At 47.1% G+C, this 18,218-nt stretch overlaps 1 protein-coding gene across 1 annotated transcript; it reads left to right on the forward strand.

Annotated features, from left to right (window-relative positions):
* The first annotated feature begins 2,707 nt into the window (after window positions 1–2,707).
* Window positions 2,708–11,585, forward strand: Chct1 (CHD1 helical C-terminal domain containing 1). The gene is made up of 7 exons (XM_057773956.1): window positions 2,708–2,784; window positions 3,905–4,037; window positions 4,985–5,125; window positions 5,349–5,524; window positions 6,234–6,333; window positions 10,248–10,443; window positions 11,469–11,585. The coding sequence occupies exons 1-7, from the start codon at window positions 2,708–2,710 to the stop codon at window positions 11,552–11,554; spliced, it is 909 nt and encodes a 302-aa protein (XP_057629939.1). The 3' UTR covers window positions 11,555–11,585.
* The last annotated feature ends 6,633 nt before the right edge of the window (window positions 11,586–18,218 follow it).

An 18,218-nucleotide genomic window follows, 5' to 3' on the forward strand; every position in this document is an offset into this window, starting at 1 on the left:
CCACACGTAGCAAGTGGTTGCTATAATGGATAGTCTATGTCTCCAGAACCTATAGTAAGCATCCCCCCCCTTTATAGATAAGAAAATTGAGGTCACAGGAGATTACAGAAAATGTCTAAGATCATGGGTGAAACTAAGGCTGCTGGGGGAGAACTGTCATCAACAGTCTTACTCAGCTGTGGGTCCTGCATGCTAGTCTTATCTGCCAGCAAATGTCCGCACTGGCGCAATAACAGCATCACTGGCATGGAAGTAACCAATTACTCTCATTGGATTTGAGGCCTGCTCCACAGGCAGGAATTCACATTTGGTACTGGAAACATTAAAAAGGCTGTGGTAAGGATGAAGTCATAGGTCTTAGTGAGGAAGCTGCTATGGTTTTGCTAAATGGACATGATGTACCTGTCAAGGTGCCTTCTAAGTATTTATTTATGACAGCAGATTAGTGCTGCTATCAGCTTGAGTCAAAGAAGCTTCTTTTTGCAATGGGCAGTGGTTACTTCAGAGACTCACAATTGTTTAAAATACTGAGATTAAGTTACATTTAAAATGCTTGAAATACAAACAAACAAACAAACAACAACAAAACTAAAAAATAATGAGAGAACAGAATGGCTAAGCCTTTTGTTTCTAAAACTTTTGTTTGTTTCTCTCTTTTGAAGTGCAGATAGATAGATACATGTGTTTATGTGTGCATGTGAGTAATATACATGTATATGTTTATTCAAATCTTTTTTACTGGTTTTTTTTTTGGTCATATGTTGGTCATATCCATGTCACTTTTGTTTTTTTTGAGGGGGGTTGTTTTGTTTGTTTCTCTGTGGCTTTGGAGCCTGTCCTGGAACTAGCTCTTGTAGATCAGGCTGGCCTCGAACTCACAGAGATCCACCTGCCTCTGCCTCCCAAGTGCTGAAATTAAAGGCGTGTACCACCACCACCTGGCATGTCACTTTTGGATTGTAATGTACATGCCTGTTTGTATATATATTTTTTTTTGAGACAGAGTGTCCATGTGTAGCTAGGTGACTAGCACTCAGTCTGTACAGACATAGGTCAGCCTGGACTTGAACTTGTAACAGCCCTCCTTCTCCCTCCTCCTGGTGTTGAAATTACAGGCACTTGTGTCTGGTTTCTAGGATGCTGGGCATGAAATCCAGGACTCTCTGCATAAGCAAGCACTGCTTCCTGAGCCCTCTTTGTTTTGTTTTGTTTTCGACACAAGTTTTCTCTGTGTAACAACAACCTTAGCTGTACTGGAACTCACTCTGTAGACCAGGATGGCCTCGAACTCAGAGATCTGCCTGTTTTGTCTCTGCCTCCCGAATGCTGGGATTAAAGTCATGTGCCACCACTGCCTGGCTCCTGCTCAATCTTTTAATAATGCTATTTAGTTCTTTTTTTTTTTTTTCTTTTTCCAAAACAGGATTTCTCTGTGTAACAGCCTTGGCTGTCCTGAAGATCAGGCTATCCTCAAAGTCAGAGATTCACCTGCCTCTGCCTCCCAAGTGCGGGGCTTAAAGACATGTACCACCACTGTTTTGTTTTTTTTGAAGATGTCTAGTTTGGGTGTTGTCCCCCACTTTTTGGTGGCCCCATTCAGATCCCTTTCATGCATGTGTGCTGGTTTTACAGAGGCAGGTTTCCGTAGGCCTTGAACTAACAACAGTCCTACGGCTTCAGTCTTCCTGGACACTGGTATTACAAGGTCACTGCCCTGCCCAGCTCATGAGTACAAAAACTAAGCAGGCTGGGAAGAAATCCCCATTGGTATTTTGAAGTATGCATTCCACACTCTTTTCAGTGAATATCCAAAGATGGGATTTGTCACACATGCTGATTCACTTCCCACCTCACATCTCAGCAGGTGTAGCTGGGGGTAGAACAGTTGGGCATGTGTGACAGATATGTGGCAGAACATTTTATTTATCCTATTGATGGTGTTTCCAGAATGGTTTCCAGAAGGTCCCTGTTGTCAAATCCCTCCTTAGGACTATCCCTAGAATGGACAGAGATGATGCATGTTTTACGACTTCAGACACATTAGCAATTCCTACTTCCTAGAGAGTGTCTAGGAGGCCTTCTTTTGCCTTCCTCTAACTAACATAATTGTCATTAGCTGCAAAACAATCCTCAGGAAACAGAATTCCAAAGCGAAGGCAGAGAAATAGGTGATTGTCCCCATCCCCTCCCCTCTTTGCTAAACATAATGGTACAGGGAATAGTAACAGGGACTAGTTAAGGGTTCCTGGACAGAAAAGGAACTTCCCCAAACCTCAGGGCCTCCCAGCCTCCAGCTTGAAGCTGTCAAGATCTTCTATGCCCTGTCGTGTACGGCTAGATGGACCGAGGGAAGGAAGACTCTATTGGCCGACAGCAGCCAACAAGTTGACCCAGTGGCCAACAAGGAAGAGGGAGAACGTGATCAGACTGGGTGGGGAGAAAGGGCTCTCCAGTCGCTGAAGACACACCCAAGAGGTCCTGGCGATAGAATGAATCCAGCGTTCCAGGGAAGATGTGGCTTAAGTGAGGAAATTGCAGCAGCAATGGTCTTTGCACCAGGCAGCAAGCTACACTAGCTGCCGGAGGACGCGAGGGGGCGCTGGTGCCCAGGAAGGGACGTAGCGGTCCCGGCGGAGCCTGGAGGTCTGAGCGCCTACCAACCAGTCCCGCCCTTGCAGCTCCAGACCGGCCCCGGACGCCTGCCGCCATGCGGGAAGGGAAAGCCAGAGCGCTTGGGAATCCGATCAAAAGCCTTGCACCTTTTTCAGTGGCCACTGTCTTAAGGCAAGTGATAGGAGCTCAGCTACCCAGGCTCATTAGGAAACACAGTTGGTACCGCCCCTCGCCCCAGGAAGGTTTTGGTGAGGATTAATGAATACACGTTGGCTGTAATTTTGTAAATACCCTTAAAGCAATCCAGTCATCCTTCGGCACCACCAGTTTATTAACTTGGTGGCTACAGGGGCTAGCAGTGTATTTCAGTAGAGACTTATTCTATTCCGTTCTCTCTTTGTTCTGAAAAAGACTGTTACAACCCCCACCCCACCCTACCTCTGCCAACACACGCGCTCTCTCAAGAAGCTCCCGGTGTAACTGCGGAGGCAAGAGTGGTTTCCATCCAGGAAAATTACTTCAAAAACCTTACCAGGGTTAAAATCAATAAGTAGTGTCTGCCATCCGGTCCTGGTCAGCTGTGAGCACTGACGGAAACAAAGTGTAGGATGTGGAGTGGGGCTGGGTACCCAGCGCACCCAGCTTGCTTACTCGCTTACTGAGCTCAGTTCCCAGTTGGAGGAGATGGTTGGTGGCCACCCCGAGGCATGAGTGGACAGGATTGAGAGAGGCCTGAGCTCTGTGTTGGCAGTTGCCATGGTTTTGCTCCGAGTTCTGGAGCCAACCTGACCGCTACCTGGGCAGTCAGGTCCCAGCAGCAGTAAGTTAGAAGCCTGTGGGGGACCTAGGAGTGTGGTCCTGGAGCCTGCCAGCCCAGCTGTTGAGATGGAAGCCACAGATGGGCAAGCGAATGACGGAGATAAGCCACAAGAGGAGGTGAAGCGAGACTCTGATGCGAGGGAGCCAGGGAAGGGGCTGGTTTTAGGAACCATGAACATAAAATTCAAAGAAGAAAAGATGAAAAAAAAATGGTGCTTTAAGTGAGTTAGCAAGAGCCCCCCAAAAACAAGAGAACATAATTCCTCCAAACAGTTGGGCTAGAGCGTAGCTCAGTAGTAGAGAGCTTGCCTGGCTTAGATTTCCCAGAACCACGGAGTGAGGGATAAGCAGTAAACACGGTTATCAAAGATGTGTTTTCTGGCAAGATAATGGGAGGTGCCTTTTTACTGTTCCTTAGAAAGGCTCACTCATGCCTATGTGAACACACATATGTGTGATGGTCTGTGTACAGTTATGTGGCTGTGTTTATGGAGGTGGCCAAGTTCCCACTCTACAGTTGGGAGGAACCTGCCCTGTTCCTTCTTTACCTTCCCCCTAACTTCCCTTCGAAGTGCTCTGAGTGTGGCTTTTCCCACAGACAGCAGGTAATCTGACTATCCTGAGAGGCTGTGGAAATGTGAAGCGCAAACTGACACGGGTGGTGCACGCCTTTAATCCCAGCACTCAGGGAGGCAGAGGCAGGTGGATCTCTGTGAGTTCAAGGCCAGCCTGGGTCTGCAAAGCAAGTTCCAGGACAGGCAGGGCTACACAGAGAAACCCTGTCTCAAATAAACAAGAAAGAAAGAAAGAAAGAAAGAAAGAAAGAAAGAAAGAAAGAAAGGAAGGAAGGAAGGAAGGAAGGAAGGAAGGAAGGAAGGAAGGAAAGAAAAGAAAAGAAAAGAAAAGAAAAGAAAAGAAAAGAAAAGAAAAGAAAAGAAAAGAAAAGAAAAGAAAAGAAAAGAGAGAGAAAATGTGTGGTGTGGACCCAGTGGCCCCAGCCTAATTCTGGCAAAGTTCTGGTACTAATTCACAGCCACTTTGTCACCACTAATTTTATATTTTGTTCCCTTTGCTCCACTTGGGTCACAAGACCCCTGTTATCGCCACCTTATCTATGGAGTACCCTTCAGATGCATGCCATAATGCTAAAATTCAGAGATGAACAGATATGGGCCTGGGACCTCAATAAAGTGCCAAGTAAAATGAAGAGTGATTGCTGCCCGTCCCCTTCAGGAGGCCCAGAATTCTTTAAATGCCCCCCCCCCTCCTGTTCTCAGTTACAAGCAGATAGATGAGAGCTAACCTCAAAGAATGTGTGGAAAAGAAAATGAGTTCATGTTTATCAGGAGTTTGTAAAGTTTCTTAGGATAACCAAGAACTGTTGGAAAAGAAACAGGTGAAATATTCTAGGTGTTCTAAGCAGAGGTTTTCAGAGATGTGTTTTTTTTGCCCAGGCTCACTAATCTAAAGATGCTTAAGAAAGAGATCATAAGGAGAATGGAGAAGGGTTTGGCTGTCAAAGATATTTGCCAATATCTGCTTGGTACTGCAGAGGCCCAAGCCCCTCACTGACTGTGCCACCTCCTTCCAGGTGGGGAGCGTTCCCTGCGTAGAGAGGAGATCCAGCACCGTCTCTGCCAGAGATGCTCTGGTCCGTCATGCCAAGGGCCTGAAACAGGATACCTTCAAAATTGTAAGGGGCTATCCTGGAACCCTGTCCTCACTAGCCTGGGAGGAATCAGGAGACTTCCGCTCCGAGTCCATCACCTGACCTGTCACACTCAGGATGGAGCTGGGGTGGGAGAGTCCGTAGAGCCTTGCCACCACCCAGAGCCATGACAGACTGCAGTCCGGCCCATCTGCCAGACCTTTCTCCCCACCTCTCAGCCCCCCCTCCTTACCTGTGACCTCCTCAGTGTAAAGAATACTTGAGACCGCTGAAGAAGTTCCTGCGAAAGTTGAACCTGCCCAAGGACCTTCCCCAGAAGAAGCGGATAAAATACATGAAGCAGAGCCTTGAGGCCCTCGGGGACCACATTAACACTTTCCTGCAACATTACTGTCGAGCCTGGGAGACCAAGCACTGGAAAAAGTAGGCAGCCTCCTTGCCTTATCCCACTTCCAGTCACCATGACACTATGGTCAAGATCCTCCAGTCATGGAGAGGAGAGAGTTAAGATCGTGGGGGACAGCGATGTTAAAGAACAGGTCCCTCTAGCCTTCAGGGCAGCACTGACTGTTCCTTAGCTGTGCACATGGTAGACACAAGCCTTGGCCAAGAGCCTCCAGATACTCAGTAAGTAAGGCATTTGTTTCTAAGCCCAATGACCTGCGTTCTCTCCCTCAGACCCGTGAGGTGGAAGGAGAGAGCCACTCCTATTGCTTGTCCCCAGACCTCCACACATGCACTATAGCAAACACACGCACACACACACACGCACACGTGCACACACATGCACGCACACGCATGCGCGCGCGCACACACGCACACACGTTTTAAAGACTCTCCTGAGACGAATCCTCAAGCTGCTGTGTGCTGGTGCTTGTAACCAGCCCGTGGCATTTCTGTCCTGGTCTCCACCTTCATCCCCTAACCTGAACTTGCAGCCCATTTCTCCTGGGTCCTACTGGTCACAAGATAGTGCGAAGGAGAGTGGGCTCCGGCAGCCGCCCTCAGTGCACAGGGAGAGTGGGGTCCAGCAGCCGCTCTCAGCGAGGGGGAGAGTGGGCTCGGCAGGTGCCCTCAGTGCACAGGGAGAGTGGGGTCCGGCAGGCGCCCTCAGCCTGGTTTCTCTCTGCAGGATGCTCTGGCGGTTTGTCTCCCTCTTCTCAGAACTGGAATCCAAGCAGCTTCGCCGGCTTTATAAGTACACCAAAACCAACCAGACAGCCAAGTTCCTGGTGAGGCTTTCCAGATAGCTCCTCTGAGGTCCAGCAGGAGTTTGGTCGCTGTGTTCTTAGATCGGACTGAGTGGCCCTCTGATAGCTGTCCCTTCTTATCCTTCCCAGCGCTCACTACTGAGGAAGTACCACCAGGCACACCTTCCTCTACACTGGGCCCTGGGGGAGCTGACCAAGTCCTTCACACTCAGACCATGGCTTTAGAGAAGAGTTGAGGCCAGCCTGGGGACATCTCCAGGGCCTGAAAACAGAACTTGGCCCAGCTCTATCCTCACACAATGGCTCTCAGCTACCCTGATCTCAGGACGTTTATTTCTTGAGATTAGTGACAGCTCCAAAGATGAGCTTATGTGGCTATAACTGTTCATACTTACCCTATTAGAGCTCACGGATACGAAAATTTGAAGCGCATATTTACTATTTGAAAATTAAAATAGGAGATATACGTAAATATTCTATGAAAATACTTATGGAAAAGTAACTTTGCTTTCAAAGCAATTCAGAAGAGCGGTGGGGTTTGATCTTTCCAGCGGTCTTTAGCGTCTGGCTCGAGGGAAGCAGCTGAGGATCAGGTCTCATTCAGTGGTCTCATGATACATTGTCGGCTGAGCGCAGGGAAGTGTGGCCTCACACAAACGGAGATTTAGGAAAGAGCAGATATTTTTCTTGTTGTCAAACAAAAAATGAAACAAGTAGTAGTGTCTCAGTTGTGTGGGGTCTGAACATTCCGACAGATTTTTAAAAGTTTAATAGGCAGCCATGGGGCTGGGGCAGGGCAGGTGGATCTCTGTGAGTGTGAGGCCAGCCTGGTCCTATAGAGCAAGTTCCAGGGCAGCCAGGGCTACACAGAGAAACCTTTGTCTTGAAAAACAAAAAACAAAACAAAAATCCACAGACTTTGTTTTGAAACAAGTTCTCACTTGAGCTCACTATGTAGCCTAGGCTGCTCCCAGATTACAGTCTGCCTGCTTTAGCCTCCTAAGTGCTGGGGTTCAGAGAGTGTGCCACTCTGATCAACTACAAAATGAAAAGACTTTTATCCAGGTGTAGTGGTCCATGCCCTTAGTTTCAGCACTGGGAAGCAGAAGCCAGCAGATCTCTGTGATCTGTGAGTTCAAGGACACCCTGGTCTACCTAGTGACGCCAGGCTAGCCAAGACTACATAGACCTTGTCTCAAAAAGTAATAATAATAATAATAATACGTTTAAAACCACTTTAAAGGACTATCAGTGGAAAATTTGGGTCTAGCTGCTCCACCTACACTTCCATGCTTCTGCAGTCATAGAAAGCGCCTTTAGGTGCATTTGTCAAGACTAGTAAGACATCACTTACTAGAGAAGACCCGTGGTTTACACCAGGAGTTAGGTTTGCGGTTGCATATATTCTATTGTTTCTAATTTATTTCTAAAACTTTTTAAATTAACATATTAATATACAAATGAGTTTTTAAATTTTCATACATGTATAAAATGTATTTTAATCATATTCATTTTCCATATACTTCTCTTACCCCCCACACACTCTTACTGATCGTTTTTGGTATATGACCCAATAAATTTAATTAGAGTTGCTTATAGCAACATGGGGATTATTTGCAGAGCATGGGCAATTTAACTGTAACACACGGGTGGAAAAAAGTGCCCCTCCTTCTCTGGGTATCCATTGTCAGTCTACGATCTGGAGCCTTGTGAACTCCTCCCCCTGATTTTTCTTTTAAACTGGGTCTTGCTACTGAGTCTCAGTTAGCCTCAAATTTTCAGTCCCTTTGCCTCAACCTCCCAAGTATTGGGATTACAGGCATGCACCACTACATCCGCTACAGGTTTTGGTAAGTGTATGGTGAACGTCCCTAGCCTTACACTGTCTCTCAGGATAGATCACCCCCCCATCTTCTGTGATCCACCACCCTTCCTCTCCCTCCTTCCTGAGAGCGCACAGCACACTGCTCTTCTCAATGCACTGACAGTTTTGTTTTGTATGTCCGAGACAGCGTCCCTCTGTGTAGCCCTGACTGTGTAGCCCTGACTCGCTCCGTAGACCAGGTTGGCCTTGAACCCAGAGATCCACCTGCCTCTGCCTCTGGAGTGCTGGGATTAATGGCGTGCACCACCACTGCCGCCTGGCTGCACTCAGAACTGCTGGCTGCAGTCATGTAATGCACTCCTCACGAATCGTTCAGTGGACTCTCCTTACTATTTTCCTTTAGAAGCCATTGGTCTGTCTTTCGCGTGTTAAACAGATCTCACCTTCTGAGGATTCTCTCAAGGCTTCTAAACACATTTGAGAGCCTCTGGTTCAAAAGAACAGTCCTAAGGAACAGCAGTGAACGTTGCCTTTGTGCCAAGCGCTTTCTGTTCCTGCCTGTGATCTTCACAAGTAACCCCGAGTAGCGATTAGAATGATTACGGACGATTTGTAAATGAGGCATCCAAACGCAGGGAGGTGAGATAACAGCGCCTGGACGCGCAAGGGCGGAGACAACCAGTGCGCAGTCTCCATCTGCCTTTACGAATGCCTGCCTTAATCTGCTCCGCCAGTCCCTCCCTTCTCCGCATCTCAGCGGCTGCCCTCCAACAGGAATGCTTGGATCATTTTGTTAATTCTTTTTCTTTTCCTTCTATTTATTTTGGTTTTGCAATGCTGGGGTTGAATTCACGGCCTCACACAAGTAGGTAAATTCTCTATTGCAGATTTGTTTTCTTTTCACTACCTGGAGGGACAGCCATGGGTGCTGGGAACCAAACTCATATTTTTGGTTGTGAGCCTAGCCTTTAACGGCTGAGCCATCCTTCCAGGCCTGTTTGTATGTTTTTTAGAGACAGGTTTTGTCTGTGTTATAGTTCTGACTGTCCTAGAATTTGTTTTGTAGATCAGGCTGGCCTCAAACTCAGAGATCCTCCTGCCTCTGCCTCCTGAGTGTTGGGATTAAAGGCATGACACCACCAGGCTTCTACTACAGATTTATCTACAAAGCCCTGTCTTGTCTTTTCTTGAAGAGAAGAGGCAGGGGGCCTGTTGTATTGCCCAGATTGACTCTGACTCCTGGGTTGAGTGATCCTCCTGCCTCAGCTTTTGACTAGGTGTCCGACTCTAGTAGTTCTTTTCCTAACTAGAAGACATTGCCATTATAGTGACTCCTGGATTTCTGGATTTCACTGGCCGAAAAAACTACAAAATATAACTTCAGGTTTTCAATTTAAATTATTTTTTAAAGTTAAGATTTTAAAAAGAAAACAAGCACCATTCCTCTGTTTCATTACAAACAAGCAAACAAGACACCATCACTCTCAAAAACTTGGAAGGTTTAACTTTAAAATAAAAGGTAACCTGGCGGGGGCTGGAGAGATGGCTCAGTGGTTAAGAGCATTGCCTGCTCTTCCAGAGGTCCTGAGTTCAATTCCCAGCAACCACATGGTGGCTCACAGCCATCTGTGATGAGGTCTGGTGCCCTCTTCTGGCCTTCAGGCATACATGTAGAAAGAATATTGTATACATAATAAATAAATAAATATTTAAAAAAAAAAAAAGTAACCTGGCTGGGGTCTGAGGGCAGCAGGACACTTACTTGGCATGTGTGAGGCCCTGGCTTCCACCCCCCCCCACTGCTGTAAAGGAATGAAATGAAATACCTCAGTGCAATAGTGCAGGCATAATCAGAGCCTTCTGTAGCTGAGACAGGAGGATTGTGCTTGGACGTCTTAGGATGGATAAACTTACCTAGGGGACACAGCTGTCTGCCTAGCCCACCCTGGGTTTCCAGTTTTTCTGTGACTCTCACCTCATTCTTTTGACTAGGCAAATGTGAGATCCCATGGTCTCTCAGCAGCTGGGGGCGGGGCTGGGTAAGGCTGGTACGGTAGAATTTAGGCCACTCTCTTCTCCAGCCTCTCCTCAACAATGGACCCAATTTCAGGTCGCATTCTGTCCCTTGGATGCACCCAAGAGATCCTTGCTGGCCAGCCAGGAGGACAGTCTTCCCAGGCTCTGCAGCGCCTGGGGCTTGCATGGGAATATCAGCGGCATGAAGGAGAGGTTGTCCAAAATGCAGGCCCCTGGTCGAGAGTCTGGCCTGCTGGAGGAGCCAAGATCCTCAAACTACTTGAGAGGAGGTGAGGCCCGCTGGGTGTCAGGAGAGGTGTCAGGGGAGGTAGCTGGGTGGGGGGCTGGGAGAAGTTTGGGGATTTCTCAGAACAGGCTGGAGCCTCCTCTCTGGGCCTGACACACCCTCTTCCATCCTTTCTACCATCTCTTCCTTCTGTGTTTTCCTTCTGTCCTTTCTTCCCCCTTCTTCGGTCTCTTTTCTATTTTTAGCTCCTTCTCAAAAACACTCATTATAGAATCTTTAAAGTATGCAGATAAATGCGGGGAATAGAAAACAAAGAAAATTGCCCGATACCCAGAGGCCAGTACTGTTGGCATTTAGTGTGGTTGGCATTTAGTGTGGTTCCTTCGGTGTTCTGTGTAACACCCACTGCAGAGGTCATAGTGCGTATGTTTTGAATCCTGCATGTTTCAGTTAACATTGTGTAACGGCCCTTTCTCATCTGACTAGAAGCAGGGTGGAAACAGTTCTAAGTGCTGAGGGCATGGACCCTCAGGAGGTGTGGGGTAGCACTGGCAGGATGCCCACTCTGATGGCGTGGAATAAAGGGACAATGGGGGTGACTCATCCTGCAGTGAGCTAGATGGCATTGGGAATGGCCTTCCCAGTCACTTGGCCTCGGTGGTGACCAAAATGTCTTGTTCTCTACATGGGGTTATGGGTTTAGGAGATGGCACTTGCCACTAAGCCTGGTTGACTGAGTTTTATTCCTGGGATCCACAGAATAGAAGGAGAGAACCGATTCCCACAAACCGTCCTATGACCTCACACACATGTACTTTGGGCCACTTGTCTCCCCCCATAAATAAACGTAATTTTAAGAATTTAAAGCAAAGCCAGGTGGTGGTGGCACACGCCTTTAATCCCAGCACTCACAGAGTGCCGCCTGCCTCTGCCTCCCGAGTGCTGGGACTAGGGCGTGCGCCACCACTGCCTGGCCCCTTCTCGATTCTTTACACCCCTGTATATATTACTGGGATTTCTTCCTAGTTGTTGTATCATTGGAACCCTCTGTGACTTCTGTTCTTTCAGATTCTTTAAGAAGACTTTCTCAAAAATCAAAGCTGAAGAAAAAGCAGATTAAAGAGAGCCCAGAATCTCCCAAGAGCTACCCATGAGAAGATCCGCAAGGATGAACGCCAGCTCTCTCTGGCTCTCTGAGTACTTAAATGTACTCTCTGGGGGGTGAGGAGGGTGAATGGGGCAAAGAAAAATTTACTTTATCAAAGGGATGCTCAATTTTTCATAATGAATAAATGGGTTGGGGAAAATTCTACTTTGCTTGACTGAAGTTTATTCATCTTTTATTTGCTTAAAAATATTTAGAGCCAGGCTTGGTGGTCACCCTGTGAATCCCAGTACTTGCAAGACAGAAGCAACTGGGCCTCTATGTGTTTAAGGCCAGCCAGCTCTACATAGGGAGTTCCAAGACAGCCAAAGCTACACAATAAGACCCCCAGAGGAAATAATGTTTGGAGACACTTCCTAAGTGGCAGGTAACCCACCTGTGCACAGATAGTGTGGCCACCTGTGTGGAGGGGCATCCAGGTCCGGTGAGGAGAAAGAACAAAGAGGCTTATGCGTGTTAGCCATAGGCAAGCATAGGATAGGATAACTGATTGAACTGGGCTAGTCAGTGAGAACTCTGGCAGCCTCGGAATCATCTAGACTCCATCATATGGGTAGCCTGGGGCAGGTGGTGGCAAGGGAGGAGAGATGCAATGGAACAGATGCCACTTGGGGCACTGGGGAGATTTCCAGGGATGGGAGCCAGGTATAAGGAGGTGAGAGAGGCTAGAGACAGAATTCTAAAGAAGCAGCATCCACAGTCTGCTAGAATGGCGATCTAGTCCCCAATGATGAGTTCCACTTGCCACCATCATTTCAAAATGCCACTTGCCGCTACTACAGCTGTATTGTTTCCCGTCAAATGCAAAATCAAAATTTGGGCTCCTCATACAGTTCCCTCCGTTTGGATATGCTTTCCTATGTAACAGCTGAGGAGCAGCTGCATCAGCCTCACTGATAGGCTTCCTAGTTCACAGTCTCCTCCCACCCCTAGTTGGTCTTAATAATGAAATCCCAGAGTCAGATATAGGGCTTAATGCTGAAGATCAGAGAGACTGAGAGGCTAGACACTAGAGAGGTCTTTACCTCTACCAATGCTGAGACCGAAGGGTCGATCCTGTTCTGACTCCTTTGTCTCCACTAAACCTCAGACTGGCCTGCTCCTGTCTCCTTCCACCTTACATTCCTCTCTCCGCCCAGCCATAGCTCTCCTGTGTCCATTTCCCTCAATCTCTGTGAGTTGGAGGCCAGCCTGGTCTGCAGAGAGAGTTCTAGGACAGGCACCAAAAAGTTACAGAGAAACCCTGTCTTGAAAAACAAACAAACACAAAAAGCCAAAAAACAAAAACTAAAAAACAAACAAACCAAAAAGCCCAACAACTTTGTTATTGACTGACTGATTGTTGCATATGGTGTAGGTGTGTGTGTGTGTGGTGTGTGTGTGTGTGTGCATGCTAGTGCCACAGCTTGCTTGTGGAGGTTAGAGGTTGTTGGGAGTCTCTCCTTCCGCCATATAGGCCTAGGACAGAGCCCAGGTTGAAGATCAGAAAGGATCTTATCCACTCGAGCCAACCATATCCCTCTGAACCACACCCTCAGCAGTCAGTGGGCATGGGTGATGCCTGTGAGAGGCAGGAAAGGAAAGGAGAGAGCCAGAGGGGTGGAAAGGGTGGGGCTGTCTCCAGCTTCAGAAACCAGCTAGATGGTGATTCCTCAGAGGGAAGTAGGCTCAGGGACGTTCTTTTCAAATGCATTTGCGTCTGTGTGACTGTATGGAGCCTGTGGGATCCTCTGGAGCTGGAGCTATGTAAATGGTTCTGAGCCAACTCATGTGCGTGCTGGGAACACCCACATCTTCCTCTGGAAGGGAAAGAAGCGCGCTTCACTCTGATAGCCTTCTCTCCAGCCCCCAAGGTCCAGTGAGTTTGTTTGATGAGACAGCATCTCTCTGTGTAGCCCTGGCTGTCCTGGAAATTGCTCTGTAGACCAGGCTGGCCTCGAACTCGGACCCACCTGCCTCTGCTGGGATTAAAGGCATGTGCTACCACCGCCCGGCTCTTTTTTTTTTTTTTAAACATAAGCGACAAGCGACAAGTTAACAAGGACCCTACCAAAGGCAGCCTCATAAGGAAACCAGGTAGCTTAGGGCCACGGTAAATGTCTGAACCTTTTGTCTCTCTTTCAATTTGTATCCAGAAGAAAATTTCAGCACAGAACTAAATGTGAAATGAGCATCTGTCTAGATGAAGTCCAGAGAGGGAAGCAGAAGGGGGGACACGTGGTACGAGCGCAGCTCCCTCTCTGCCCTTGACCTAGTGCTTCCGGGGTGCTCAAGAAGGGACTCCGGGGGCCGCTGGCTGGCTGATCCATGACAATTGTGACAGAACAGGAGAATTTCGGGGAGAGGGGCCGGCAAATGCAAAGGTGCACGATGCTGAGGGGCTCTTGGCAAAATAGAGCGCTGGTCACTGTCTGTGGGGCAGCACCGCCACCTACAGGAACTGTGGGCAGAACCTCTGCCTTCCAACCAGGCTGCGGTGCGCCCAGAGAGGCCCGGGGAGGAGCATGTGGGGAGCTCTCCCTAAGGACAACTAGGGAGGGCTGGGTTTGGCCTTCTCTAACTTTTTCCTCAAACCCAGTAAGCCCTTAGAATTCTAAAACAGCAGATCACAGGTTTCTCTGCTCAAAACTCCAACATTCCTCATTTCATCCGAAGTCAGCGTCAGCTGAACCTGCAGGTGCACACCATAATCTCAGCGATGGGGAGATGAGGCGGGAGATGAGGCGGGAGGTGAGGCAGGAGGATCCAGAGTTCCAGGACAGCTTGGGTAGCATGAAACAACCCGTCTCAAAATAAACAAAATAAATAATAAAAATAAAGTCCAAGTCGTTGTCAGGTTCTGCTAGATCTATGATCCCACTCCTGCAATTGTTTAGCTACGTCTCTGCCCTAACCCTTGCTTTCCTCAAACTTGCCAAGCGCGTGGCTATTTCAGTTTTCTGTCACTGACAAAATACACGCTATAATGAATTTACAAAGAGGATTTTTAAAATTATTTATATTTTTAGCACGCACATAAAGTGTGTGGGCACACTTGTGCCAGGGCCCATCACATGCGGAAGCCAGAAGACAATTCTCGTTTATTGGAATATCTTAAGCAATTACATAGTAGTCGCTTAAAATTCTATTGAATTAACAAATTAAAGAAGAGCATCTTTTCAACCACTGTCTAGAGGAGAAAAGAAAACCCCAAGAAGAAAGGTGATTGATATCTCTTGTACCTGAAGTCTGTGTAGGAACTAGGACTTGGTGCTGATGAGCAGGGGCCGCTCGCTGTGCCTCCTGCTCTTGGGCAACCTTCATTTTTCACAGCATGTAAATAATTGGCAGACTGATGTATGTTTTTAAAATATTTACATGTTTACCTGTGTGAAAGTACACCCACTGCATGTGTACCTGGTGCCCTCTGAGGCCAGGAGATGGCGCCAAATGCCCTAGAACTAGAATTAGGTGGCGGTGTGAGCTGCTCCGTGGGTCCGGGAACTGAACGCAGGACCTCTGCAAGAGCAACACATGCTCTTGACCTCCGAGCGCCTTCTTCAGCCCTCGAATGCATTTATTACCTCTAAGGTTAGCTGTTTGTGGTCAGCTAAGGTGTCTCCACCCAAAGTCTGATGCGGCAGTGATGGGGGGGAGGCATCAGAGAGCAGCTGGGGAGGCTGTGCTGAGGGGGAACTCGCTGTTACATCATACACGGATCTGTGCTCTTAATCCTAGGGGGTGGGGAGAACAAAACCAAACAAAACCAGGGGTCCTCCACCGTCTCTCCAGCAACACTTCTGTGCATGTCTGTGGTTCAGGAGATGAATGAGCACTTTATCCTTCCCATTAGATTTGTGTGTCAAACTTGTGAACCAGACTTTCCTATGGTAAACAGGGAAGCAGAGCTGGGCACAGCTGAGCGGGGACCCCACTGTCAAGACCTCTTCTAGTGGATGTAGACATTTTCCATTTTTTATATAACTAAATCGTAAAGCTTTTATTTTATGGTTTTTTTTTTAATTTTTATGTCTACAACATTCTCCCTTCATGTATGCCCACATGCCAGAGGAGGGCACCAGATCTCATTACAGATGGTTGTGAGCCACCATATGGTTGCTGGGAATTGAACTCAGGACCTCTGGAAGAGCAGCCATTGCTCTTAACCACTGAGCCATCTCTCCAGTCCTATTTTATGGGTTTTAATGACTTTGAAAGGACTTCTGCACTGAGAGTATTTAAAATTCTACCACGTTTTCTCCAAGCATTCCACTTCCAGTGTCTGCTTTATTTTTTGTTATTTTTTTATTTTTTTAAAGATTTCTTATTTATTTATTATGTATACAATGTTCTGTGTGTGTGTATGCCTGCAGGCCAGAAAAGGGCACCAGACCTCATTACAGATGGTTGTGAGCCACCATGTGGTTGCTGGGAATTGAACTCAGGACCTTTGGAAGAGCAGGCAATGCTCTTAACCGCTGAGCCATCTCTCCAGCCCCAGTGTCTGCTTTAAACCACTGGGCTACCTAAGCTTATTTTGTTTGATATCGTGCAGTAGGAATGCTGTGTGTGTGCTTTCCAATTGGCTGAACACTTGTTTGTGGGTGTGAGAGTATATTTATAGCCTGTAGCATTTAGGGGAAAGCCATTTTTAATATGACCATTCTAGATGTAGGCTTTCTTTCTTTTCTTTTCTTTTTTTTTCTTTTCTTTTTTTTTATTTTTCGAGACAGGGTTTCTCCGTGGCTTTTGGTTCCTGTCCTGGAACTAGCTCTTCTAGACTAGGCTGGCCTCAAACCTTTATTTTTTATTTTTTTAAATATTTATTTATTTATTATGTATTCAATATTCTGTCTGTGTGTATGCCTACAGGCCAGAAGAGGGCACCAGACCCCATTACAGATGGTTGTGGTTGCTGGGAATTGAACTCAGGACCTTTGGAAGAGCAGGCAATGCTCTTAACCTCTGAGCCATCTCTCCAGCCCCCCTTTCTTTTATTTTTTTTCTGGTTTTTCAAGACAGGGTTTCTCTGTAGCTTTAGAGCCTATCCTGGAACTAGCTCTGTAGACCAGGCTGGTCTCGAACTCACAAAGATCTGCCTGCCTCTGCCTCCCGAGTGCCGGGATTAAAGGCGTGCGCCACCACCACCCGGTCTAGATATAGCTTTTCTATATCAAATTCCTGGTTTACTTGGGTCTATTTCCTAAACTTTATGTTGTTTTGTGGGTTAGCTCTGTTATTTCAGGCTGAGATCTAAATGAAAAAGAGCAGAAACCGTAATAATAAAATTGGACATAACAGGCACAGATTGGGAAAGGAACTGTTTCTTGTTATTGTGGTTGTTTTACATTTATTTCATGTGTATGTGGCTCTGGCCTGAACTGATGCTCACTATGTAGACTGAAGTGCCATAGACGCCCCTCCCTGCCTCTGCCTCTCACGTACTGGGTGTGTCCCTGTACCTGGCCCTCATGGTTTTCTTCCAGAGGGATTATGGCTGACTTAACCGCCAGGCATGTCTAAGAGAAATGTTTACTGTGAGTACAGGGGACTGTACTACAGTCATCAGGCTTGGTGGCAAGTGTCTAGACCCACTGAGACATCTCTGCCAGTCCTGCCTGCACAGGTTGACATTTCCGAAAGAATTCTAACTGTACATAAAAGTTACCATCTTATTATCCCCAGCCTTTCATGTGTTGCATTCTAACCATTTTAATTGTAGTTATGTTCACACTTTCTGTGCGACCAATCTCCAGCACTTCCTTATTGTGTAAAACAGAAACCATACCCACTAAGGAACCATTTCCCATTTCCCCTTCCCCCAAATTTCTGACAAATTCTTTCATTGTGAATATTAGGCTAAAATCATATAGGAACTGTATTTGGCTTTGGTTGTTTTGAGACAAGGTCTCATGTAGTCTAGGCTGGCTGCAAACTTGATATGCAGCCCGGATGATCATGAACTGATCCTCATGCCTCTGAATCTCAAGTGCTGGGAATACGGGTATGTGCAACCGCACTCCGCTGTTGGGCTTCTTAGCATAATCAGGTCCACCCTTGTTATAGTGTTGTCATAGCTCCCATCATATGTCTACTTCCTGAGGGGTGGGAAAGGGAGGTGTGCCAACGCACATGCTAGGGGACAACTTGACAGTCAGTTCTTTTTTACCAGATGGGCTCCAGAGCTGAGACTTGAGCTGCCAGGTGTGGTTGCAAACACTCTTACCTGCTGAGCCATTCCACCAGTCCATACTTTCCTCTTTAAAGATGGGGATCCGTTTTAGGATGCCATATTTTATCTGTTCAACCACCAATAGACATACAGATGGTTTGAGATCCTTGCAGTAGAATTGCTGGATCACATGATAAATTTATTTAAACTTTTTTTTTGAGCATCCTCCATATTGTTTTCCACAGCATCTACCATTTCATGTTTCCTGATCAGTGCACCATGACCTGTCCCCCACATCCTCATCAACATCTCAGAACAGCTATCCTAATGGGTGTTTATAATCTCTCGGGCAGGATGCGGAGAGCAGTGCTGGGGATTGAATTCAGAGCTTTAGGCTTCCCAACTTCATGGTCTACCGTTGAGCTAAGTCCCAGACCATCTTGAATTGATCTATAGTAGTGTTTGAGGTATCTGGGGTTTGCTGACAGATGTATCTGTCACA

The sequence above is a fragment of the Chionomys nivalis genome, chromosome 7 (genome assembly GCF_950005125.1).
Source record: "Chionomys nivalis chromosome 7, mChiNiv1.1, whole genome shotgun sequence".
Classification (NCBI taxonomy): Eukaryota; Metazoa; Chordata; class Mammalia; order Rodentia; family Cricetidae; genus Chionomys; species Chionomys nivalis.